Source organism: Fulmarus glacialis, unplaced genomic scaffold (genome assembly GCF_000690835.1).
Source record: "Fulmarus glacialis isolate BGI_N327 unplaced genomic scaffold, ASM69083v1 scaffold12644, whole genome shotgun sequence".
NCBI lineage: Eukaryota > Metazoa > Chordata > Aves > Procellariiformes > Procellariidae > Fulmarus > Fulmarus glacialis.
This window is the reverse complement of record NW_009208706.1, coordinates 33,537-60,768: the sequence shown is the minus strand read 5'-3', so window position 1 is coordinate 60,768 and position 27,232 is coordinate 33,537. Positions and strand designations below refer to the sequence as shown.

At 42.4% G+C, this 27,232-nt stretch overlaps 1 protein-coding gene across 1 annotated transcript in view; it reads left to right on the top strand.

The window, feature by feature from the left end:
• LOC104075915 (patatin-like phospholipase domain-containing protein 7) overlaps positions 1-27,232 on the top strand; it is a gene marked incomplete at its 5' end in the record, with an annotated part of 70,829 nt that overhangs the window by 15,691 nt on the left and 27,906 nt on the right. The window contains 5 exons of the mRNA XM_009576584.1: positions 6,216-6,279; positions 6,796-6,964; positions 8,105-8,287; positions 8,898-9,016; positions 26,133-26,289. Of these exons, the coding sequence (XP_009574879.1) occupies positions 6,216-6,279; positions 6,796-6,964; positions 8,105-8,287; positions 8,898-9,016; positions 26,133-26,289 (692 nt within the window). The remainder of the gene's footprint in view (positions 1-6,215; positions 6,280-6,795; positions 6,965-8,104; positions 8,288-8,897; positions 9,017-26,132; positions 26,290-27,232) is intronic.

Genomic DNA, 27,232 nt, shown 5'->3' with positions numbered 1-27,232 from the left:
CTGAGGAAAGGGGCTGGTTTTGGAATGATTTTTCTTCTGACTTCTTACATCAGAAAATGAAATGAGTAGTCAGTGTTGTGAAGCAAAATTTTGGTTTATTTTTAGTTTGTCTTGGTATTCACCTGACCATTAGAGCTGTGTCTGTTTTACATGTGGGGAAATTGAAACGTTATGTGAAAAGATTTGCATTAGGGCCTTGGTGAGCAGCTGGTGTGTTGGAGCTTGGAGCCCCTGCCACCTGAGCACTTACCTGTTCTAACTTTCAAATTGGCTACTTGGCACTTGGGGTTTGGGTGTGAACTGCCATTAGATGTTAAACGTATTTATGGAAGTGAGAGGTGTTATTTAATATGCTTGAGAAGGCTTAATTGAAAATCTTTCTCATAGAAAGTCTGTTTCAGTGCCTGTGTTCCTAATTTTGAAAATAAGGGGGTTTGCAGTATAGATTTGCTGCTATTGGCATATTTTTTTGTTTTTTCTAGAACAAACTTTTTGTTTAATTGCAAATAGTAGTCAGATGTTGCCATTTAACACTTGACTTAACATTTGATCCATATTGTTTCATTGCTCAGGGCTTGAAATATGTTCCAGAGCAGTGGAGGGTAGCCTTAGTATGTGGGGTGAAAGCAGTTGTTTTTAGCTTTCTTTTACAGCTTAATATATTATTTTAGAAAATTCCTTACTCTTCCTGTTAATATTAACTTAGATGAATATTGCAGTGATGCCTCGAGTCCTCTTGCTGCAGGTTGGAGACAAGAGGTTAGAAGAAATTAGGAGGATGCAGGCAGTAACAGGAGGCTGCCCCTCATCCCGGGGAGAATGGTCGGGATGCAGACTGGGTTGTAACACAGCCTGTAAAATTAGATTAGAGGATGGTTTTTCTTTTCCTGGAACTAGCATTAGAAGGCTACTGGCAGTGCTATGAGTTTGGTTGCAGATTAATCTATTTAACAGGATTTTTTTTTTGTAATTTTTAACTGCTTCCATCTTATTAAAGGACTATAAAAATAATGACAAATAGAATATCTCAGTCTTATAGTGGGAGCTTCATAACACCATGAATTAATATATATTATCCACAAGAACTGGAAAAGTATTCAGAACCTTTCCCCCTCCACGCCCCCCAAGACACTTTTGCCTGTAATGAGGCAGGACTTACTGGTTTAGTTGCTTGATTCTGTTGTGGGGATTTAATTTTTTTTTTTCCAATTTTTTTTTTTTTAAATTTGCAATGGGAACACCTCACGTGACCAGACTGGCTTTATGGATCCCAGAGTGTGCTGGCCTGGCTGGCCACATTATGCTGCATTCTGCACGCAGGTAACATCAACGCATGGTACCACCCACAGCTTTATCCAACCAATTTGTGCTGGTTTCTTGGAGTTTTGGTGGTTTTGTGGTTTGTGGTAATTCAGATATTGTTTCCAGACAGTGTGATTTTGTCCCAATTAAATACTGAGATGTTCATGTTTCCGTGGCATTTGTTCTGTTAAAAGCTGGGCGGTGAAGCAGTTACTTGGTATCTGACAGCAGTAACTCTACATGAGCCTTCATCTTGAGACATTATAAATGTAAAATATGATCTGAGCATTGAGGAGAGAGCAGGAAAGTCCTGCATGGTGAACTGGAGGCATGCTTCCTCACTCTGTTTGCTTGTATGCTTCAGTGTAAAAGCCCTTTCTTTGAATCTTGGTCTTTGGGTCTCCAAAGAAAAGGGTGTAGAATGTAAAACTTGCAAAAAGCAGGGACAGAATTTTCCACTTCTGAACTGGTGGGCAAGTTTTACTGCTGTGCAAAGTTTCAGGTTAGGATAACCATACCGATGAATTCTGGTCAAGGTCTGTAATGTCTCTTTTTGTTATTAATATTTTTTCCCCTTAATCCTGGTAGAGCTGAGAGTATCTCTTATGAAAAAGGTCTTCTGCAGTTTTCAGATTTTTAAAAAGTATTTGCCTAACTTTTTTTTTGTTCTTTTACTGAGACCAGCTAAATGATACCACATGGCTCATGGTGTATAATTTCAAACTGAAGTAGAGAGGGATTCAAATCCAACATCTGTGTCTCTCTCCTTCCTTTCTGCTCTTTAAAGATAAGCTTTCTTTTAATTTCTAAAAATGTGTAATGTATTGGAAAGCTCACTGAAATATCTTTACTAAAAATTTATTGGAGTTTTTAATTGTAGTTCTGCCTGAATTTCCCTTCTTTACACACAGATTAGATTTAAATGTTAAGTATTTAATGTGGTGCCTGGACCCTGGCACAACTTGGTATTTTTTGCTGGGCAAGATCTTCTGGCACTGGGACATCAAACTCATTTCTCAGTTCTGCCTCTTTGACACATAATTTTGTAGACTTTTACTAGGCCAAATATAAATTCTCTTTTAATGAAGTAAGTTTGCTGCGCTAAAAGTTTTCCACAATGTGTTTTGGACTTTTGTGCGAGTATTTTTTCCAGGTGAGGTGGATTTGCAACCATTTCTAACCATCAGTGATCAGTTCTTGATCTCTGGACCTCTGATTTCTCTGGGCAACTTTTTGACCATGTTTTATTAGACTTTGAACTAGGATATCTGTATTCCCACTCCTGCATATCTTATGAAATTGGTATTATGTGGAAAAAAATCACCAAAGTGAGTACCATGCTCATCTTTGGAAAGAAAGGAAGAGTTTTATGTCTCATTTGTGGTGCTTATGTCTCCTTACTGGGGCAGGATTTGAGCTTGGAAGCCTTGCTGAAGGGCTGTCTCAACCCTTTTCTTGAGTGCCTTTTATTCTTAAAAGATAAAATGAACTAAACCTCTGATATTTGGCAGCATTTTTTTCTCCTCACTTCTCTTTCACAGAATTGTAGTTCTGTATTGAAAAACAGATGACTCTCGAGTTCCAATTCAGATGCTCCGTGAGGTTTCCCCTGAATGATGATCCTCTGTGCCTGGGGGTAACACTGCTGCCATGCAGTTTTCTCACCTGAAGCGCATAAAAGCCAGGATTCAGAATCTCAGCGGGTTGGCTGAAAGAAAAAACCTCCAGGGGCTATTAAAAGTCACCACCTCTGGCTTGAGAAATTCATAAACTGCGAATTGCTGGAGGCTCGGAGAATGTCATTAAGTTTTCCTTGCTCTAATACTCTTCCCCAGCAATCTGCTGCTGGTTGCAGTCAGAGAGACACTGTTGGGCTTAGATAAATATTTAATGTTACCTTATATCACCTCTCCTATGTTCTTAACTTCGAGCTATTCACCCCGTGTCTAATCCTACTGGAAGAGAACAGTCCCTGAAGGGTGCTGGAGGGTGGAGGGATGTTTTCATGATGCCAACTGCAGCTGTAAATTGCCTGCGAGGCTGATGTCAGGTGTGGGGAGAGCGTCACTAGATGATGGTGTGTAACTACGATAATGCGTGTTGAGGATGCGGTAACACATCATCTTGGACATTCCTGCCTGCTGGTGTGGCTGTTTGAGGGGTATGTACTTGAGAATGATTTTTATTGCTTTGTTGCTCTCAGCAGTTTAGTTTAAATAACACTTTTGGTCATTCTGTTTCATGCATTTGAGAACGCATATGTTGGTGTTCTTGATCACATTAATGGAGGGTTATTTAATGGTTGATTAATTGGGAGCTTGGTAGAAATTGGAAGTGTAGAGCAGATGGTTGTTATTTCTGAAGCAAAACGGAGTTGGTTCTGTTGGAAGCATCGCCATGTTCTGTGCTGGGGATGAATAAAGGTCTGGGCATCTTCATCCCGCACTGCCGGTGTGCAGAGGAGGTGCTGGGCAGACTCCTCCTGAGCCGGCACAGCTGTGTGTCTGTCTGTACACATGTATTTGTGTCATATACTGTGAACTGCTTCTTTTCCAAATACAAAAGTGAGGTGAGTGGATGTGATTTCTGAAGTCATATGCCTCTCCAAGGCTCTTTCGATGCTTGATGAGGATGTGTTGTCCCCATTCAAGATACCTGTGGGTCAAGTAACCGTCACCTTGACTAACATAAAGATGCAGCCCAGCTCTACAAAGTCTGCCTCTCGCCTTGTATAAAGGGTGTTCTGGCTGGCTGGGTCGCTGAGTTTAATGGTTTCCCCTTAGGGCACGTGCCCCCTGTGCATCAGATCAGTACGGTGCACTCCAAGCGCCTTTGCTGATGTTCTTGGATCTCAGTGACCGTGTGCAGGGAGGTAACAGGCAAATGCGGAGGTGGAGCACTCTGTTCCCTCCTCGTCGTTAGTCTCTTACTTGACACTTTTACTGTATTCCTCAGCTCATTTTACATTCCTGGCTGTTCGTCTGCACCTAGTAAACTTCCACCGCTGTCATAAAGCTTTGTAAGTCTCATATCCTGGAAGAATATTTGGTCTACATATCATTTCTATTTTGCTGAGAACTTTGACATATTAATGAACACAAATGATAACTCTGCTCTTGAACGCTTTTTCAAAATGTACCTGCCCTCTCTCCCTTGCTGTCTTCATAGCATGCAATGTATTTCTTCTGGGAGACCTCTCTTAATCCCATTACCTCATCCAGAGTTGTGCTAGCCCAACTGTTTGTGATGCTGAATGGTGAACCAGATCAAAGAATCTAACACTGTTAAAAATTAAGTGGTAAAAACCCCCACAAGCACTGGGTCTGTTCCCTGCAAACAGACGGTTCAACGAGCACAAACGGAGGAGCAGCACAGAGGCAGGAGTGAAGGGCAGGTTAAACCAGTTCAGCTCTTGACATGATTTTGAACTAATTTCCTCTACTTTGGACTTGTTGCTTTCATAGGAACCAACTACCATAAACTTTATTGGAGGATGAGGAAATTAAATTCTACTCTCAAGTCATCCTCCTTTCTGTGCTTTCTTACCAGCTTTTACTTTTTATCTTTTGGTCTCCACTTACAGGATATTTTTGTCCATTTTTGTTTGCTCTTCCTTCATTGGCAGTGTAACGAAGAGCAAACATTATTTGGATGTTTGAAAATACAAGATGAAAAATCATACTTCTGAGGTTTTTTTTCAAGTCTAACACTAGAGTATGTTAAAACAGAGTGAAGTCTTTGAAGGAGGAATTGAGCATTGTGGGGTAAATGAGTTGGCCCTGAAGGTCAGGATGGCCAGCTCCAGGTACTGTACTTGTGGGTTTTGCTTTTTGAGCCATAAAAGTGTGAAATTGTGACCCTTTACCATCTTGTTCATTCGTGGTTCCTTGATTTTTACTAAACATATTAAGCCATGCTGCTTTATTAAAGCCTTGAGAGACCTCACATAATTAAGTGTTTTGTTATTTCATACATAAATTTCAGTTCTTTTATTAATGAAAAAATGAAGGATTACATTATGAAAACTTTAATACAGAGCAACTGCTCTTTCATGTTTTGTGAATGTGAATTTCTCTCTCAATATGAGACAAGTAATCTTTTCTTTAGGTATGCGGTTAATCCCTAAAGTTTTCTTTTCTTTGCTTTTTTGTATTTAGCTGCAGTTATTCTGCAACCTCCACCACATATGGCAGGTATTGCTGCTGATGAAATAGAATTGCTAATAAGAAAAATAAAGTGCCTGCAAGAATTTATGTGCACCAAAATTCCTCTCAGATATGGTGTTGTTGCCAGATGTGTGCGTATGCCTATCTCTACAGTGGAAGTAGTGTGAATTGAACTGTGCCCTGCAGATTTGGAAGTCTCTTTCTCCTTGGGGTTGGTAGTGGTATAGGTTCCTGTTGGCATGTAGAATAAGTAGTAGTACTACTATAGAGAGCTTTAGGATTCATCCGGGGAGTTGGTTCAGTGCAGGATGAACAACTTCTGTATTTCAATAGGTTGGTGAAATGGCTTTTTTTTCTTTGAAACCAGATTCCTGGGCTTTCTATGGTTGCAAAAGGTACATGATATTCTGAATGTTGTGTTTGTGAAAATGCAGCTGCAGTAGAAACTGTCATCCTACGTGACACTGAGGAACGCGATAAAAAAGAGCTTGTAGGTTGCGACTAATGCAGTAACAGAGCTCTGGGAATATGGAGAATGGGAAGATGTTGCTGTACATAAGTGTGAAAATTTTTGTGAAGGCTTTGTGCCAGCTCTTTCTTCTACAACAACTCTGGTCAATGCACAGCTGCATCATGATCTTCAAAGCAAATTCACAGAACTGCATTTGTTATAGCTACATTTTCTCAATACAGTTTGTCAGGAGCTGAATGGCAGGTGTTCACACATGAAACTTCTCGTTCTTCCAGGTCCTGCTTTGCTGCTCACCAGTGATAACATCAAACTGCAACTTGGTTCTGCTGCGCTGGATAGGTACCTGCCCTCATTATTACTTATGAAAAAATGCAGAAAGATATTATGCTGGTCTGTATATAAATATACAGTGTTTGGGAATAAAATCCTGTGTTCTAATACATACTGTGCTTTCTCATCAAGGTGTTTGAGACAACAATGTTTCAAGAGTATTTAGTTCAAATGTGGGTTGTTTTTTTCCATAGTTACTTTCTCAGTTGTGAAATTGGAAAAGCTGAATTGCTCCAAGTGGGTATTGTGTACTCGTTCTTAGGAATGCCATGGAAGCCTTACTGAAGTTAGGCATCACTGCATCCTCTTTCCTCTGTGTATATATCTAATGGTGTAAATAATGGAGAAATAAAGAAAGCATGAGCCTGGAAATGTGGGCAGATAAGGTTCTTAGACTGGACGAGCAAGAGATGCAGGTCTCTGATGCCCTTCAGATTTTGTGCTTGACATGTAAGATTTCTCTCTACATTAGGAGTTATGATATAAAACCCTTTGAATTTGTTTTTTTTTCTTTTCTGTCCCCAGTATCCGTGAATACCGACTAACTAGCTGGCTGGGACAGCAGGAGGATATTCACCGTATTGTACTCTACCAGGCAGACAGCACCCTTACTCCCTGGACTCAGCGCTGCATCCGGCAGGCTGACTGCATCTTGATCGTCGGACTGGGAGACCAGGAACCTACTGTCGGAGAGGTGTGGAAATAGCTGCTGCTCATATTTGCAGTGTTAACAGTCCAGATTGAGGAAGGTTGTTTCATACTCATGAATTTTCCTGGGTTTAATACCCAGTGAAGGATAAATAATGAAATATTCCTGAGAAACGTGTATTATAAATAGAAAAAGAATTGAATGATGATCCTCTGAAACGGCAAGTCTTACGTAGAAGTATTTCCAGCTAAGTTCTTTTCCTCTAAAGAGTCATTTTGGCCAGGGTAACTCAAAAGTCAAATTGCTTTGAAGCTTTGCATTTCTGTCCAGAATTTCTTTGCAGGATATCCAGATAGAGAGAGAAATTATTTTCTGCCTGGATGGAATTCATGGTGTGTGCCTAGGAAAAAGTAGATAAATAATTGTATTGTATGAATAATTTAATATATTTTATTACAGCTTGTAAGCTGTATTTTTTTTCCCCCTTGCTCTCTATTTTTATTTTTGATATTTTATTACCGAAGTTGTTTGTCCAGGCACATAAATTGTGCAAGAATGAGGTCACAAGTGGGTTTTTTAGAATTGTGAAGTGCTGAGTCTGACCTCCAAAGAGCCTGGGACTGGTACCATCTGCAGTGTTCTTGTGTGTCACTTTGTGTTGGTTCTTCATGACTGTATGTGGGAGGCAGGAAGCACAGTAAAAGCCAGTCGCCATCAGTTGCCTAAAACAACCAAGAAAAATAAGGAATGCAAGGAGTAAAAAGCGATCTGACTGGAAGTGAAAGAACAAAACATGCTGAACATTTTTAGGCTTAAGTATGACTTGGGAAGCAATCTCATTTTGCATGAACAGCGTGTGTCTGTGCTGTGCATTTAATGGTCTTATGTTTTAGGTGAAAAGCATTCATTTTTAAGTAGTCAGGTTTGAGTCCTTGTCTGATTTTTAGAGTTCTGTGTGCCATGTAAGCCCACAGCTAACAGCATAGTTGTCTAAATCAATCTTGTTTGAGGGTTCTTAGTGTGCATAGTTGTCTGCAGATTCAGATAGGAATAGGGGTCAGATGTGTGTATATATGTGTGTGTATGTATAGATATGTATTTCACAATACAGTATTCTGTTGAACTGGTACTGGAGCAGTAAATACCTGACGCCCCCATTCCTTTGGTGCGTATAACGTGCTGTAGCTGGAGAGGATGCTGGAGAACACCGCCGTCCGAGCCCAGAAGCAGCTCATCCTGCTCCATAAGGAGGATGGGCCTCTCCCTTCCCGAACTGTGGAATGGCTCAACATGCGGAGCTGGTGTTCTGCTCATCTTCATCTCCGCTGTCCACGCAGAGTCTTTTCCAAAAGAAGCCTGCCCAAGCTGGTAAGAGATTCCTGCTTTGGTGGCTGGTCCTTTAGCTGTAGTACCTTACTTGTAATCCATGTATCAAAGGTAATCTGATATAATGTTATTACATGATATTCTGATGTGCAACTGACTGTTACACAGATAGTGTTCTCTTAAATCTGTTTGGCCTAAATTTACTGTAGGAAACATAGCGATAAGGGGCTTATCTTCCATATCTTCTCTATGGATGTATACTTGGCTTGGCTGAAGACAGTAAATACTATCTCAAGGACATATTGATAGGTGTGTACATGTGGTAGAGTCCTTTTCATTGGGATGATCCCCATGCTTGTGAAAATCATGCTAAAGGTAAAGCAGAGGCAGACTTGGGATGCTTCCCAGTAACTTCAAATCTTTGTCAAGAAAAAGAAATAGCTACAAAGAAAATACTGTACTACGATGAAATTCTCCCAGCTGCTATGAAAGTCTGAGAGATGCATATGATCCCTAGAACTGTTTGGATAGTTCATTAACCCTCTTTTCGTTTGAAGAACAACTATCCACTTTTTAACAGTATCTTGTTGGCTGGTAGTGTAAACTCTACCCTGTGCCTTTAGAATGACCATCTTCTGCCTCTCTTCTGCAGATAGAGATGTACGAACGCGTATGCCAGAAACCACCAGACCGTCACTCTGACTTTTCTCGCCTGGCTCGTGTTCTGACTGGAAACGCCATTGCACTGGTCCTTGGGGGCGGAGGAGCAAGGTAGGTGGCTTGTCCTGGGCACGCTGGTGCGTTGCTACCAGATCCTAGAGCACCACTGTCACTGGGCTGGGACAGATTCTTCAGGCTAACAGGCATCCTGTAAAATTAGCACTGTTCTGTAAGCCACATTTGGGGAAGACACTAAGGAGTTGCTTTTCTTATGCAAACTTAACCTGCTGTGTGGATTTGTGCTTGGATTTCTGCAGAAGGAACATGAGTGTTTCTGACCTCTTGAGACCTCTCATAAGTTGGGCTTAATACCAGGAGATGACCAGGGCACTAAATATGACTCTTCTTTCTTTTGTTGGCCTACATTATGGATATTCTTTTTTTCCCCTATGGATTCTTATGTTAGAAAATGGCTCACAATATTTCAAAGGCCCCCAAAGCTCTTCAAAGCTTGCGCAGCAAGAGGAATTATGTCCTCTAATGGACGAATGTTCTCTTCTTTATAATCACCCAAAACCCCAGGTACCGATACACTTCTGACAGCCTTATTTTACAGAAAGATTGTATTTTTGCAGACATGGGGGCAAGGTGTGTGCTGAACACTCTATTAGAATTCCATCTGAATTCCTGGTGAGCTTTGGAAATAAATTATTACTGATGTTTTTCTCTGGAATCCCTTTTTACTTTGAGAATTTTATCTTGAGACAGAATTTAGTAGCCCTTTGTCTCAAGAGAGCGCCGTCTTTGTTGTCTTCATCACCGTGTTCTTGAAGCCCTTCTTTAAAACAGTGCTTTGAAATACTGCTCTCAAAAATAAAAAATACAATATGCACATAGTCTGTCTATTTAAAGCCATGGAAAGATCACATTTTTGTCTTTGGGCCAGTGCGTGCTTTGGGGGGAGTATTTGCTACGGTAAAGGTTAGAGCTCCTTTGTGACAGCTTGTTAAGATTAGTCACTTGATGCTGAGACAGCCGCTGCTTTGGCTGTTTCTGTGAGTGTCTGCAAAGATGCCTTTATCCTGCTTGCTTTCACAGTCTCCTCACCTAAGATGATTTCAGTATTTCATTTCTGAGATAAACATTATCCTGTAGAGACACAAAGTAAAGCAGAGGAGGGGAGCTGCTACTTAATCTGGGTATCTCAGGAGGCTTCTAACCCACTGATGCAAAGCACTCGTGGTGGTGGTTTTTTTGTTACAAGCTATCTGATATCTCTGTTTTTACTGAAGCCTGTGTCATGCTAAAATATGTGCACTTCTATATTTCTGGCAGCACACTTTGCTCATTCCTTTCCTTTCTTCCTTCTGTAAACACTGCTGTAATTTTTGCCAAACTATTTATTTTTTTGTTCTACTACTTAATTTGCACGCTACCACCTGCTGGTTTTCAAGAGCAGAGGTAAGAAAGAGCAGGATTATTGAGCCTGTTTGTTGGTCCTGTGTTGTCCTCCTCCGCAAATCTGAACTGCTGCACTGCTGTTGTGTTGACTTCAGGATTTCTGGATGCGCACCACCCATTCAGCCATGTGACCATGTCCCATTAGCCATTAATTTGCTCATTTCTGCAATATGGAGGTCTTTAAGAGGATTAAATGGCAGAATGGATAAATACGATAATTTCTTCTTTCTTTGAAACCCTATTTATATCATGGTCTAAAATGCTTTTTCTGGGGGTTCAGGCTGGCATGTGGATGGTGTCAGCATTGTACTTCCAGTGGAAGGGTACTTGTATGCAATTTCTGTAATTGAATTGTCATTAAATTGTGGTTAGGCGAAAGATTGGGATCTTTTTAAAAGTTGTTTTCAAAGTGAGGATATAATTAAAACTCTGGGGAAAACATGAAGTTATTCTGAACTCTGTAAAAATCTGCCTTTGGAAGGTGCACAGGTCAAAGTAAGTTCTTAGGTCCCTATCTCTACTAACAAGGGAACTTCAAGAGATTATGCACTAGGTACCTAAAATCATCCTGTGATTAAAGCCCATTCTGGCTAAAAACATCTTGATGGGTCGCTGCGCAGAGTCTTGATAGTTAACGTAGCTTTGGGATCATACACTACACAAACCTCCTACCTTGTTCTAGAAGCATGAATCATACTGGTCACAAAAAACAGAGAGCGCTAATAGTTACAGGGTGCTGGCTGGTTGTTATTTCTGTTAAAGGTATTGTGTTCTATGACTCCAATAATATCAATTATTTAGGTGTTATTTTGGGAATGTTTGTCTGGCTTCCCAGTGACAGTTAGTTTGGAGGTTTTACCAGAGCAGCTTCCTAGTAATTATCTTTGTGGTTTGTCATGACAAAAGGCGCATAGGAACTAAAGGTTTTCTTTCTCTGGTGAGTATAAAAATAAAACAAATCGAAGTGATACAGTTCTAAAATTACAGTGTTTTGCTTTTGTTAAGTGCTAACTTAATTTCAGTTATGAACATTGTGGAGTTTGAGGGAAGGAAAGGGGATTTGTGTTTAGAAAAACAATACCTTTGAAATGCAGTTGCAAGAATAATGACACATCAAACCCTGCAACAAGGGCACAAACCCTCCCATAAATCGTTCTCATGACCTTTAGCCATCCCACGCACAGCCCACCCTTTTTTTTGTTTTCTATAGTTGTCTTAGTAAAGCTGCTTGAAAACTGAAATTTATGGGGAGTAAATAATTAATACAGAAGTATCTGGGAATCCCTAGGGCTTTGGAAAAAAAAAACAGATCGTGCTGTTTCAGAAGACTGACTTAAGCAAAATTGTGATGACAAGCTTTATTGTTGACTATAATGTCATTATTCTAGGAGCGAATTTGGTCCAACCTGCCTATTCCACATAGGCACAATGGGAAAATACAAAGCGTTAGCCCTCTTCCAGTTTGGTTATTTTGATGAGAAGCTGTATTTGTAGTAATGCACATGATACAGATACATGATGTGCCTAAGATATGCTTGTTGAGAAGGAAAGAGCTATTATTAAAAGAAGTTACTTGCCTTTTTTGGATGCGCTCTCTAAAATAAGGCATAATAATCAGCTGCACGTTCATGCTGGGAATGAATGCAGGTGGTGCCAGAGACCCTTACCAGCTGGTGCTCGTGGAGTCTGCACCGTCCTTGCTACGTGATGCACGGGTGGACGGGGCTCTGCAGCACACTGTGTCTTTCCCTTCTCTCCGCTGCCCTTTCCTTCAGGCAGAGCATTTAACCCTTCCCTGAGGAGCTGCTGTTGAAGGATATTTGTAGATATTTCATCAGGGCATCTTTTCTTTTCTCATTTTTCTGTTTAGTTTTCTCCTCTAACTTATTATTTCACCTCAGCTCTTGATACGTTAAGTAGTTTTTTTCCACAGCGCTTTCATGCTGACTCTAAGGATTTGACTCAGGCTCACACCTTTTCATTTTGGGCAGTTGGCCTGTTTCATCAACTTGTTCTTTCTGCCTTTTCTTCTTTGTTTTCAGCTCTGGTCCTCTGAAAAGGGAGGATAAAAGCAGCAGCGTAGGAGAAGCAAGTTATGCCTTTCTTGTTACGGAGATATTTGTGTCTGATGAGCCCACTTGTTGCCATGTCTGTCTGCCTGTGCTCCTAAAGCCTGTGCCATACGCAGGGCATTCACACTCCGTGCTTTTAGAGAAGGCCAAACGTACAGGTCCATCTACCCCCTGGTCACTCGTTGACTCACTGCTGCGCTGAGCCTGACTTGGGTCTCTGTGCTCCTTAAAGCCTGGCTTTATCTTCTGATTTGATGGCTTTACCCAAGGATGAAAAGACTAGAAGAGTGCCCAAGAGGCAGAACTCATAATTATTCTGCTCTCAGGAAATCACATTTGCCTTCTGCACCCCCAGTGTTTGACTCCAAGACCACTGATAGCATGAGGAATGAAACAGGCTTTACTGTCGCTGCATCCATTATGTTTGGCTGCAACTCCAGTTCATTCAGGCAAGTCTGAGTAAAAACCTGCTTATCAGTCTTGCTTACCTTCTCTGCCACCGGACACCGATCCCTTGGCACTGCTGTTCATCCAGAAGGCGCAAAGACAGAATTGGTTTATGCTTAGTCTGCACTGGGACAAAGACTTGCAGCTTATGAGTAATCGCTAGCATAGTCAGGTTGGGCAAAACCGCATTCTGCAGTTGGAAAGAACCAAGGGACATACAGCTCAGATTGTCCTATATACGTGGGTCAAGCAAGGAGAAGGTAGGGCACGCCCACACCCGCCGTAGGATGTGGTGGGGGCACATGTGCATCTCCCAGTGCAGGTACAATGAACCCTTATTTGAAGGCTGGGTCCAACGTGACAGCATGTTGAGAGGTTTCCCAGCTGTCACTGTGCCCCTTTGTGTTTCTGAGCAATCATGGTAGAGAAGGATTGATGAAAAGGTCCCAACATAACATAAGGAAGAACTTGAAACAGTCATTTTGAGAACTTTAGAAGATCATATTCCTTTTCTGAATGTTAATGCATGCTTTTAGCATGCAAGTTTGGCTAGGAGGTGAGGAGCCCTTGCATATGAACAAACCCTGTAGTGCTTCCCCTGCTCCATCTTGTTTAAAAAGGAATTGAATTTGGGTGTTGATGACCTGGCCTATCCATGTAAAACACTTGGAAGCAAGTATATGCTGTGCTGCAAGATACTGTATTCCTACCATAGTGTCTTTGCCCATTGCTCTCCTCTGGGGCAGAGAGCCTTCTGGGGAGCTCCTGACTGCCTTTAGCAGACGAAGGGACGTGTTGCTGATGTTCCATGGCCTGTAACGCAGTATTTGAATTACAGTCTCAGCAATTAAATGGTATCAGGCTTGGCATAAGTGCAGAGGCTGAATTTGCAGTATGCTCATGTGAGGAGTCAGAAATGATTAATGAAGATACTAGTATGTTTTAGGGTTTGTTTTATTTTCCTGTCTTGTTTTGTTATTCTAACTTGGAGAGGAGCCTTAAAATGTACAAAAATCTTGTGGTCTCATCCCAGGTGAGGGCAAGCTGATTCTTCGTTCTGTCTTTTTCCCATGATAATTGAGGACAGGAGGTGTTTTGTGGCTACCCTGTTATTTAGTTGTTTGATGCTTTCTAATTAATTGGATTTTGCCATCTTAACTCTGAGAAACTTTCGCTTTTTCATTGCATGATGCAGATCTTCAGTGTTTGGCAAGAGGATACACTGCAGGCAGCAGAAATTCTGCCTTCACCTCCTGTGAAATTCTCATCAGCTTTTTTCTGAGAGAAGCTATGAAGTCAGTGTTTTCTTTCCCTTGCTTGAATTGGTTAAGGAAAAGTTGACAAGCTGCCAAAATTAATGGACGTGCAAATACTCAGCAGCATAACATTGTAACGCAACAGTTGGACTTACTGGGGCAATGTGCTGCAAGGAAGGGATGTTAGAAATAAAACCTTTTCTTTTGGGGGGCTGTTGTTAGCTCTACCAAAGACCAAGGTCAAACGGCAATGCAGGAAGGTCTGATTTCCAGTGCTGCTGCCATGGAGGAGAGCGCTGGAGCTGCAGCTGTGCAAGTAATCTAGTGACCAAGATCCCTTCTGGACTGTCATCTTTTGCTCCATAGTCCACAAAAGCAGAGAGAAGCATGTCTGTTCCCTGAAAACAGGAAAGACTGCACAGAAGATGTCTAAGCTTAGTGGGTCTTCTAGGGCGTAATAAAAGTGAAGGCTCCTAAGTCAGGACTGAGGTTTGGACACCATGGGGTAGAGCAGGCTGGCTGGTAATGCAGTGGTGGAGCTGACATCTCATAGCCCAGCTTTCGGTGTGTGATGAAACATCCGAGGAATAAAAAGCTGAAATTTGAGGTGGAAACGATGTTCCAATGACGAAGTGCTGTCCTCGGGATGGACGGTTTGCTTACCTGATGCAGACAATGCACTTCCCGTGCTGTAGCTTCTTTTCCTGCGATGCAGGTGATAGCAGCGTCATGGTTATGAAACCCTGATGTTCAGTCGCGGGCAATAACAGAATCTCCTGGGGAGACTGCGTGAAGTTTTATGGTGCAGGTGCTTTGGATTCAGTTCCAGCAGTTAAGGAAGATTAATTCTTATTCCTCAGCTAAGACAGATAACTAATGATATGAGGCTTTTTACTTCTATCAGTAGGAGATATGTGTGTGTGGATGTTGTCTTAAACTACCACTGCAGAGCTGCAGTACTTGAAGTGGAGATGGTGGGCTCGTAAGATCAATTACTGTACCTCAAATATAGGGTAGTAACCGGAAGCATGAGGGGAGTTGCTTTTTTAACTGTTAAACTTGACCACAAGCACCCAGGCAATGTGCTGGTAAAAGAATGTGTGGCGGGAGAGGGAAGGAATTGGCTGCCTGAATTCAGAAGCTACCTCCAGAGGCGTGCACTGAAAATACTGTCATAAAGAACACAAAGCAGTGTTTTTTCCCTATGGGATCCTAAACATACTCAATATAGAGATTACAGAAGGGATGAAAGAAAATCCCATGGGAATTTCCTGTTCCTCACGGAAGTTGGAACACAGTAAATGTCTTTCAGCTCCTTTGCTGGGTTCAAAACTTTGCATAGACTGAGTCTAACGAGGGGCACCCCGAGGTATGAGGGATAGGGATCTATGGAGCCCAAATGTGCTGGTATTACCAGTTCCTTGTGCCAGAGAATAAAAGTAATGCTCATCTTGAGAACTTGCTTAATGATGTCTTCTCCATGCTTCCATTCCTGTCTAGATCGTATATAATCTATTTATACTTTTTCTTTTTCCACCTGGCCATGTCTCTGTTAGTCTGTAAGTCTCCGTTTTCCCTTTCTGACACATCCAAGCCCTAAGATTACCCAGTTTCTTCACACCCTTTTCATTCCATTTATTCCTGCTTGTCTTCTTTATATCTGTCCTTTAGTTCCTTTCTCAGTCTTTGCTTTCAAGTCCTCTCTCAAAGGACCTATTGCAAAAAATGTAGTTTGCCAACTGCTTCTACCATACCGAGGGGTGCCTTTATTTCTCAACTTAACAGAAATGCTCTTGGCTTTGAATTAATTCTTAGATCATGCAGTGAGCTTCAGTGTGAGCTTCACACTGCATTTTGCAAATAGATTATTGATAGCAATGCTTAAGGTTGTTCTCAGTGGCTTATAATGGGGTACAGGTATCCCCTTCATTTGTTATCTTTTTCTCACAGTGCTTAAAATTCAAGGTAGATGGAGGACTGACAGCTTGAAAAATGTGTAAAAACTAGATTCTAATTCTTTGAAGTATTCAAAAAACACAGTCTGATAAAATACTTGTTCTGAAGTAAATTATGAAACATAATTCTTGCTAAAACAATCTGACCTTGGCTAGGATAGTTCTGAAAGAGCAGCAACAGCCTCTCTGAGGTGCTCATGTTGTTATGAGTTACTGCAGCTATTTAGGGTTAAATCACTGAAGTGAGGAATGGGCAGGCAGGATTTCACTTCGCTGGTGTTCGGCTACTGATGTTGCATGGGCTTGAGCAACTGGCTTAAAAGCTTATAACTTGTGTTCGCCTTTTGTAAAACGAGGCGTTTGCCATCTCAGCTTTGGCATCTGTGCAGGTTACCCTTTATAAATTGCTCTAAAGCACTTAAATGGAAGAGAAGTATAAACCATTACCACTAGGAATTGTTTGGGGTTCTAGGAAGGTATTGTTATCTCTAAGTGTATATGGATTTGTGCTCTTGTCTCATGGGTTGGATGTGTCTGGGGAATTTGCTTGAAACCTGCTATCCAGCCCAATTAGTAGTATAAAGTTAACTCTTTATTCCAGCGTGCAGTGGCTGAGGAATAACCAGGCTGCTGGTAACCCTGTTTGTGTTGTCTGGGTACAGTGCCAAGACATGGTCAACATTTTTGCAGGGGCTGCTGAGATTTGAGAGTATCCTTGCCTGTTTTGGGCAGCAGAGATCCCACACAAGCAAACCCTGTAGTCCCTAGCCAATTCTGGGCAGCGCCAGCTCTGGTGTCTTCTCCCACAGTGCAGAGATGCTGTAGGAGAGGGGCTCTGATGGAAGCCAACAGGTTCCTGAGTAGCTGCCTCTGAAACTGAGTCTGTAGGATGTGCCCGGTCCTAATCAGCTGGGGGGTGTGCCTTTGGTTTCCTGGTATCGTGGGCAGGTTAATGGCTGGACGTGGTGATGTGTGATCTTGTAGAGCTAATGTCCTCAGGCAGGTGAGCAGCACCTTGGTGGTGTGGAGAGCGGCAGTCAGTGCTGGGCTCTGCTTGAGTTTGGCCAAGATCCCTGTCTCTCTATGGCAGTCCCGTATGGAGCCAGTCTGGCTCAGATTGGGTCCTTCTGCACTCAGTTCACGCTGTTCCCTAATTTCTGCTTATGCAAGATAAGAATGAGGATTTTTTGCAATTCCTGTTTTTTCTTTTTCTCTCCCCCTGATACGGTCAGGCAGCATCCATGAAACTCATGCTTCATTTCCAATTGCTTGCTCAAGATACTGAGATGGCATGTAAGGACTCTGCTTTCCTTTTCTATAGCAAGGCAGGTCTTGAAGAATATGCACTGCTAAAAGGATCCCATTCCTCATCCCGATATTGCTATAAAGGGTGTCAGGAAATGGAACTGAAATATGAAAGAAACTTGAAAAATGTTTCTTCTCTTCATTTAAATGGAAGAATGAAGCTTACCATCCAACATCTGCAGTCTGTCAGCGGCCACTAACGGCTGATGAAGCAAGATTTCTGCAGTATGGAAGTATCAAAATGATACAAAAGAGGCTGAATCTGCTTTGTGTCATGAAAATAAACCCTGAATATTTGAAATATCCTTCCTCCAGTTCCCTTTCTTCAAAGTAATCCCTTTGTACTCCAGGCCAAATCTGTCTTTTGACATTTGGAAGGGCAGAAAGTTGGCAGCCCCGAGGTTAATCCTCATGACCTTTGCATTAGTCAGCCTACAGTCTTCACCCTCTGTCACGTACAGTTAGCTTGCTGCTGTGGTAGGTGCATTTCAGAGGAAGGGAAGCTATTTGATGACCTGTAATACATTTTTGTGTGTGTAGATAGGTATCTGTATCTCAGTGCACAGTGGAGTTGTAATTTTTCTTTATTATATCCCTTTTTGAAGCTCAGATTGATGTATGGGGGCTTCAGAGCTTGTAATTATTCATAGAGGTGTTTGGAGAAGTGGCCCGTGCCCTGCGTGTTTGTACTTCAGTCATGAGAAGAGCATCCATTGTCACGTGCGGATAAACCAGACCGAAATCTGAATTCCAGTGTCAACCACGCAGTCAGACTTCTGGATTCCCTGTGTCTTTCAAAAAGCAGATTTGATTTCAGGGCAATATCCAGGAGCTAAAATAACAGAGAAGAGTCTAAACACTTTATCCTTAAAGATAAAATTACACCTTTGACTTGGTGTTTTACTTTTGGTGCAGTTTTGTAGAAGCTGAAGGAGAAAGATGAGCAATGTGGGCTCTTCCTTGGAAAAGATGATGATAACTTATGTTTGGATACCTAATTTGAGTCTTATCCAGGTCAGCCCTGGAGTATATTGTTTGAACAAACAAAACGCAAGTCCTAAAAATAAAATGGTAAGTTCTGAGCATTTGCTTTTGTTGAGAAAACCTCATGAGACATGGCTGTGAACTTGTACTGAAGGCCTCAGACTTTCTGTTTGCAAATGGTTGGTAACAGACTGCAGCGTAATTGCTCCTAAGAGGCTTTGCTTTGATTTCTTCAGGGACGGACCATCTTGTGTATTGCCGGAGAGCTCAGCCATATTAATCGTGTTTATGCATCCGTTCAAAATTCTGCCTCAGAGTGCGGTTGTCTTAAACAGAGACAGAGCCGTGTGGCTATTACCAGATCTGAATGCTAATTGCTCGGTGAGTTGTGTTGGGTCATCACATGCACATAAAAGCCGTGTTCATATGGCTTGGCACCCACGTAATGCTTAATGATCTGATTTTTCTTTTTCCCCATCTGTAGCATCTATGTAATTGCTCATTTGCTCCCATTTGCCATGGAGGTTGAAGATTTTAATGGCTTCTATTAAATCCTCCAAGCAGCGGGAGCTTGGGAGCCATCTACTTCAAAGTTATGACTTTAAAAAAAAAAAAATTAATTGCAAATGGTTTATTTGGACTGTCCTGTCCTGATCTCCAGTCTTCAACCCACCAAACTCATTTATTCATAGCAGTACTTTGATATACAGATGAAATTAAACATGGAGATAGTGGAGTTGTGGTTTAACTCTTGTTACTAGTTTTGCACCTCTTTTTCTCAGCTGAAAAAATATGTGCCGTGTTACAGAGCAGCAAGTTTGAGGGAACGCTTTCCATGTAGCAGTCGTAATGCTCTGTTGGCAAGTCCACGTGCTTTCAGGAAGATGGTAAAGCTCTTGCAATTGCTGTGATTTTTAGGAATCTCTGTCTAACCTTATCTGGGCAATGAGCTTTCCTGTTAAGAAAGAGGAGATTGGAGAAGTTGTAAGTAAAATCACAGTTAAAATCTTTAAAGTGCTGTGCTTTTTTCTTATTTCTGCAGCTTCCATTGTGCTCAAAATGGGTTCTTCTAAGACTTTTCACAAATAAGTCTCAAAGGGGTAGGGAAGGAGGATATATTTGTTTTCCAAAGAAATTATCTTTCTTTGCAGATAACTGAATTGTTTCTTGGCTCAGAGTAAGAGACAGGATTTTGTTTGGCATTCCCAAGTGGAAAGTGATGGGGGGGTGCAGCTTGCCGTTCAACCTCTCTTCCCTCCTTCCTCCTCCTGCATGTGGCTACCAGAGCGTGCTGCTGGCAGGTGGGATCAGAAAACAAAAACCCTGGTGCATTTTCTGAATTACTTTTGGCTTTATTTTGTGTTTTTTCTCCCCTCCGATGGCTTACTCATGTATGCCTTCACACCCCAGGACTGGGTAGACCTGACAGTCCTCCTGGAAGGGCTGAACAATTTTTGCTCGTTTATTTCTGTCAGGCACAAATCTCTCTGTTTAAAGCTTGTTCTAAAGCTGGTATATAAAGCAGAAACAAGATCAGTAGTGAAAGGACATTGTATTTGGATTTTCTTGCAGGAAGGTAGTTTCACTGGGGTTGTGATAAATAGGAGTTTGTTTTTCTGCCTGCATAGCCCTGCATAGCCCTGAGCGTGCAGGGTTAATGTGCAATCTCTATAGCATGGCAAGGCGAAAGGGAAGATCTCTGAGTTAAGGAGATGGTGGGAATCTGAGGGCAAAGCTAAGTGGGAGGATGAAACGAGGCTGTTGCTGATGGAGGGAAGACAGGAAGAATTCAGGTCTCTGGATCAATATGTGTGTAACTTGGAACAGTTTTAAAAATGAGCAGTGGAAGGGAGAAAGCTTCCTTCAGGGCAGCTGCTGGGAAGGATCTCGTTAGTAGCTGGATGTTGGGATGAGAACCAGGTAATGTGGGATTATTGCCTCTATTTAGCTTAGAAATGGGGCTTGCTTAATTAACTAATTAATGTTGTCCTGATTGGAAACTTCCTCATAAGTGTGCAAGTAGTACAGCAGGAGCAGAAGTGGAGTGGTCTGGTTTCTGTTATCCTTTTGAGGTGACAGCTCAATCACTGTAATTGTTCTGGCACATTTATGATACCGAGAAGTTTTATGGTCAGAAAAGCTGGGAAATAGTTGGAAAGATACAAGTATGATTAGTTCTCAAAGTGATGTTTGTATGTATTGTTGCAGCTGCAAAAGACTGAAGGTGCCAAATTGGAGATAATACAGTTGCAACTTGTAGAAGACTTGCTTGATTTCAAAGTCAGTGACTGTGCCACTCAACGTCAGGATTAACAACAAAACATGTACCAAAAAATGCTTATTTTTATATGAAGAAGAAACTTCTCTTTATCTCACATTTCCAGATACTGCTCTATATAGCCCTTCATTTAAATAACATCTAATTTTCCCCCCTGCCCCAATACAATGAGCACCTCCAGCATAGCTCTGAGAAGGTATCTAACACCACCACCATGAAAGATGTTATTCAGATAACAGTAGTGGATGTAGCTGTATGTGTTAGTCTGAGGCCCACTAATTCAGTAACCAGCCTCAGTTTCGGGATCCCGGTCCGAGAAGTGCCGGTGAGCCCGCGTGCCGTACCTGGTGGCGTTTCGGGACGTGCTGTCTGTTCCCGTGGGCTGGAAGCTCAGTCAACTTCAGTTTATTTCTAGCACTTTCAAAGCAGCATTGGGGGAATCGTTGTCCAATGCACCGCTTTTGCCCGTCTCTGAAATGGATTCGTAAATACATATTCATCTGTGCTTACCCCGTAAACTGGGTGATCTAACAACTGCTCATAACATGCTTTGATTCAAAGCTGTTATATGAAGGAAAAGCTGTTTTTATTTGTATAGCTTTATTTCTTCAGGAGTTCTAAGGTTATGAGGGAGCCTTCATTCAGGTTTGTTAGGCTCTAGTGGAGCTCAGTAAAGTCCCCTTGGCAATTTCTCTGTTTTTCTACCTACTTTGCCACTTAACTACATCAGGAAGGTGGTGCAGCAAGCCGTGTGTCTTGCTCCAGGGAGGCTTTGGTTAGAGACACGGTAGAGCTCTGCAGCAGCCATGACCTTAATCCTGCTCTTAACCAAAGGAAATAACATCTCTTCAGTGCATTCAGAGAGATCTCCTTCATCCTGATGAAGGCGCTGGGGAGGCTGAATACCTGAGCTGTATTTTCTCTTCCTTTCTGAAACTGAAGTAGACTTTGGAGGTGTGCAGCGTGTTCAAGCTGCAGCCTTGCCTTGCGGCTCTGTTAGTCACAGTCTGAAAAACGAGTGTCCCCTCTCTGTGTGCTCACGGTATTACGTTTATTCTTCCTAGCGCTGACAGACAACATCCTATTGATATGTTAAGCATGGCTTGTGGAGAAAATATTGGTGCACAGTCTCTGTTTTTGTATTAATTGTATTTTCTTCAGGCCCCTGACCTGAGCACAGAGAACAGCCTGTATTCCAGCTGACGCTTTAATATGAACTGTCCTGCTGCGTTTGCTCGCTTCTTCCTGAGAGTCATATCTAATCTGAGCTCTGGCAGGCACGTGTGGAGCAGACACATGCACATCTCGCAGAAGAATTTTTCTTTTATCAGTTGTGCTCTGGCCTTCGTGCATTACAGCCACATGCCAGTGGCATTTCCCGGGTGGATGAAAGCAAGGGCTTGTTTCAGGAGCAGGAATTTTCCTGCAAGACCTTCTGGCAGAAAGTCTGTGCTCTCTGCTTGCTGTGCCGTGTTATTTCAAGGAAGCACGTCTTCAACCCCATAACTCCTCTCCCTGCTTCCTGGTCACTTATTTGTGATCATTAGTACAAAGAAGAGATGGCGCTTGGAATTTAGGAAGCACGGCACTGCTTTTGGAGGCTTTTGAAGCATATTGCAAGCACGAGCTTGGTAAGTAGTGCAGGAAGCGGCACTGCGGGGCAGCTGATGCACAGAGCAGCCCGCGACTTGCCTGGCTCAGATCAGATTGAGAGGCAGTGGCAGGGGTGAAAACGGAGCGTGGCTCTTATTTCCAGTTCTTCCTCAAACTGGTTGGTGCTGTTTCCGCTGTCTCTGCAAAGGGCACTAATTAATCAGGCCTGTCCTAGGGAGTGATACACGATGGAAAAGAGTTTTTGTTAATATACAGACCCTGCACTTCTTGGGCGAATCTTTGGGTTCTGGTGCAAATTATTTGAAAGTAATCTTCTAGGTCATTTGTCCTTGGTGCCAGGAGTCCTTGTCATTGTCCAGGGGACAGGCGTTAATCCTGGCAGGGGAAATGCTCCATCCAGCTGCACCGTCAGGCGGCTTTATGGCAAAGGACAGCTGCATGTGCAGCTCCAGCAGCATACTGTGCATCTGAGAAGCTTCTTACCCGAATCTTGATGACTTCCCCTGTTCCTCCTTGCCTCCGGAGCAAGTGATATTCAGCTCCGTGTCAGCCAGGTAACCGGAGATTTCCCCGTCCCTTCCTCCACTCCACGCAAGTGCTCTGGCACTGACATGTACATACAGCATTGCCACAAGCAATCTTCCTTTGTACTCCTCTTGCCAAACACTTGTATTTTCACATATTGCCCTAAAACGGGACAGATCCCCTGTGAAATTGCACCTGGTATTACAAGAAGCGCCCGATCCCTGGGTTGTTTTTTTTTTTTTTTGCGCTAGTTCTCTGACTGTTAACAGGGATGTAGCTCCTGGCTTCAATTTCTTTTCCTCTTTAGTTGTAGTACGAGAGCTGCCCACACCGGCTATCCGTGATGCACCGGCAAGTTGTCAGTGAGCGGGATGCGTGCTGCCTGGCAAAGCGCCGGCTCCGGCACACGCTTCCCTTGGCAGCCTGCCCGTGTTTATGTACGCTGTGAGCTGCGAAGAAGTGGCCAAGAGAGAACCACCTGCGAGGAGTTGTTGAAAAGTTTCATATAGTAGCATTGCTGGGGTAATGATGGCCTAAAGCGGTAGGGAGGGGAAAAAACTGTTAAGAAGAAGGAATATCTTTAGGAGGCTGGGTGGTGCATGGAGAAATTAGGTGGGTTCAGGCACATTTGCCTTTCCTCGGGATTTTAGTTTGCCCAAATGGATTCAACCGTGAAGCTGTTCAGGATGCTGGAACTGGAAGAATCAGCTTTGTAGTCATGTATAAATGAAACATAACTTAGCCTGGCAGTCAATAGGAGGTCCCTTTCTGAGCAAGAAAAGTGCTTTCATTCCTATCTTGCAAGTCAGTGCTTTGAAATCGATGCATCTGTTGGAGATACGTGGCTGTTACACATTTAGCTGGAAGATTGTATTATTGCCAGGGACTCTGCGATGCAAGACACAGAGGTGATGGCTTGCCAACAGAAGTAATAATAAATCGTTTGTTATTTATTCAAGGGCATCATACAGCAAAGTAAAAGCAAATCCATAGTGATCGCATCAAATCCCTTGTGTTTTATGGACGCATGAACGCATGAATGAGATCCAGTTTTGGAAGAGGTTAAAGGGAGACAATCCAGTCTGGAGCTAGTCCTGGCCAGTTTAGAATTGCCGTCCAAGCAAGAAATGCTTTACAGCACTTGACATGTCTTAACAAATCCACATGATGTAGGCTTTCTCCAGAAAGCAGGTTGGATAGTGTAAGGTCAGTTCCTCAGTGAAACATCAGTGTCAGCTCGTGACTTACGCGCAGGGATAAGGCAGCAGTCAGTGCCAGGCACAAGAAGCAGATTGCAAAGATAGCTGCGATCTAAAATCCTAAAAACAATGGGCTGCTCTGGCAGCGATGAAAATAGAATTATTTTAACTTAAAGCATCTTTTGAGAAGAAGCAATAGTAAAGCAGGGGAAGGAGAATTTGGAGAGGAAAGCTGAACAAGCCACTTTCTGCTCTTGGATTACACCAGCGCAGATCCGTCACTGAAGTCATTTACACCAGTATAACCGAGAACCTGTCTCAAAGCATTTCAGCAGCTGGAAGGGATTTATTTAGATGGAAAGAATGTGTTCAGCATAGCTTGGCCAAATGACACCTACGGTGGACTTGGCAGCTGTTAGCAAGTATTTATAGGATGTAAACAGCAAGGGGAAATAGGACGGAAATAGAGCAAACCGTGGGGGAACAGAAAAATGGGATGAAAATGGGAAAAGGAGGATTTTACAGCTGTATGGGTTAGACTGCAAAGCATCCATCCAGGTGGAATGAAGTAATTGACTTACCTGATATTAATTGGACAAAGCATTTGAAGCTGGAGGCCATAATTTTGTACTGATAAGAAGGCAGTCAGCCTCCGCTGGTAATTTCTCTGCTTCTGTAATGGTTCTGTAGAGCGGACAGGGATCCCTCTCCCATTAGGGGATTGCTGTTCATAAGATCAGATCAAATGTTCCACCTACCTTTTCTGATGTTAGATAGTAGCGATTGCATCAGAAACAAGTATTTGCAACAATTAGCAGCTTGTGAGCTTCCTGAACGCAAGGTTGCACCTCTGATTTTTTATGTTTAGTAGCCACTGACAGCCTGGTACCTTTGATTCCTCCAGTCCACATCTAAATCCATCTGTGATTTGACCTCTTCAGCATGTGTAACAATGGTTTCCTTAATTTGTGCTTTACATACACGTGTCTGTGTGCAAATTCTTTCCTTTACATTAAACTTTCTGCGTGGTGATATCATTAGCTGGCCCTGTGTGTCTCCCATTAGTCATGATCTTCCCCAGTCACAGATTTGAGTCTAGTTTCTTTTCACATTAAGTCCTTTCCATATTCTGGTCATGTTTTTTGCTTCTCTTTGTCATTTTCTAGTTCTGCTTTTTTTTTTTTTTTTTTTTGTGAGAAGTCTGAGCTTGTTTGCAGTTTTCAAAATCCTGGTGCATCATGGATATATATTCTTATGTTTACTGTTCTATTCTGGTTTCTCTGATTTGGCTTTTGAATTTGCACTGAACACTAGGTTGATATTTTTCAGAGAATATCCACAATGGTTCCAAAATCTTCGTGTGTGAACGGAGGTAGTTAAGAGCTTATTGCTGTGGGGGCATTGCTACTTCTGTTTCCCTCTTGTCCCATCAGTACTGAGGTTCATCTGTTGTTTATCATTTGACTCCATCATTGCTCTGAGTTCTTTCTGCACTTCTTTAAATCAAGGAATTCATTTACTATCCTGAAGGAACTTGCATCATCCTCAAATGTTGCCTCCTCATCTGCCCCTTTCCTGGGTCTGTGTGCAGACGAAACTTCTGCCTTCTCATCACTGTTTGTCTGTTCTTGCTCTTTGTTTTCCATCTTCAAATTCATTATTAATCCATGTGGTGACCCATCCCGTGATCTCAGGCTGGCTGAGTTTCTTTGAAGAATCATTGGAAAAGAAACTTGTGGAAAGGTCTCTGAAATCCAGCTATTCTTGGCTGCTTTGGAAGAACCCTATTAGATTTTTTGATGCATTGCTCCCTTAAAGCCATGTTGACTTTCCCTCGCATATCCACTGGCTTGACTCTTGGCTGTTGTTTTCGTATCGCTGCCTTTCATACTGAAGTCAGGCTGGGTGGTCTGTATTTCCTAGGATCCGCAGGGAGTCTATTTGAATATTTCTGCATTCATAATGTTTGTTTCTGGCATTGAGGCTTGTTTAGCAGTAGATTGGCAGTTCAGCTAGTGCACACTCAAGTTCCCTTAGAAGGTGGCATTCATGTTTTTATGCTCTTTCAATGGCTGTTTGTCTGATAATGTCTTTTCTTTTTTTTTTTTTTTTCCTCCCTTTCTTGGCACAGGGGATGCTCCCAAGTGGGAGTTATCAGAGCGCTGACGGAAGCTGGCATCCCTGTAGATATGATTGGAGGAACATCTATTGGTGCTTTTATGAGTGCCTTGTACGCCGAAGAACGCAGCTACAATCAGATGAGGATCAAAGCTAGGCAGTGGGCCATGGTAAGCATTGGAAATATTGCACTTCTCTTCTCAGATGGAGTGCAAGAGCTTAACCACAAGCCTTAGCAGGCAGCAGTGCACAAGCAGCCACCCAAGGAGAGTGCAGCCATTTGCACTTCAGTGTCTGTATAACGAAAAGGGCCCCTGGCCGGCAGCGAGGGAGTGAACTGGGAAAGCTGCTCAGTCATGCTGGCAGGCGATGCGAGCGCCCAAGGGGGCAGGAGTCAAATGCTTGACTTTGCTCTGCACAAATTCTGGTCACACTGTAAACGCAGAGTGATATTGTTTAAGTGTGTTAGCTTGTGTTTATCTTTGTTTTATCTTCTCTTTTTATGTGCTGGAATCTGTTTCCTTTCCAACTCCCAACAAATGTGTTTCTCTTTTGTATAATTTTCTCTCTTTCGTTCTCACATGCTGTCATTTTTCAGTGGAACTGATTGACAGAGGTAATCCTTCTCTAAACTAAATACTTCCTTGTTGAAGTTGCCTTATACCACGGGGTAGCTTTTAAAAATAATTTTAGGGTTGAAGGTCTTTTTAAGAAAGCTCATCTTGCAGCAGAGCTGTAGAAATGAAAGTTCATGAGAAGTTAATGAAGAATTCTAAAATACGTGCTCTCTCCTAAGAGATGCCTTAAGGCTGTGCTTCACATCACTGTGCTGTAGGGAACTGAAGCTGTGTCGTTCTTGGAGACACTGGTGTTGGCGCTTGTGCTGTTGATTAGTAGAGAAGTATGAAGTGGAGAGGAAGTCAGAAGGCTCTGGCTGCCTTTCCAAAGAGTGATCTTTAACTTAATTTATCTTGAGAATGGTAGGTGGTAGCAGCTGTTCTTGGTAGGCTGAGGGAGGCTGCTGGCCATCAGCATCTGCTAAAAGGGCATCATCCAGTTATGAGAAATGAGAATATTAAGAAATAAGCATTAATTAGAAGTATTTTGTTCAGG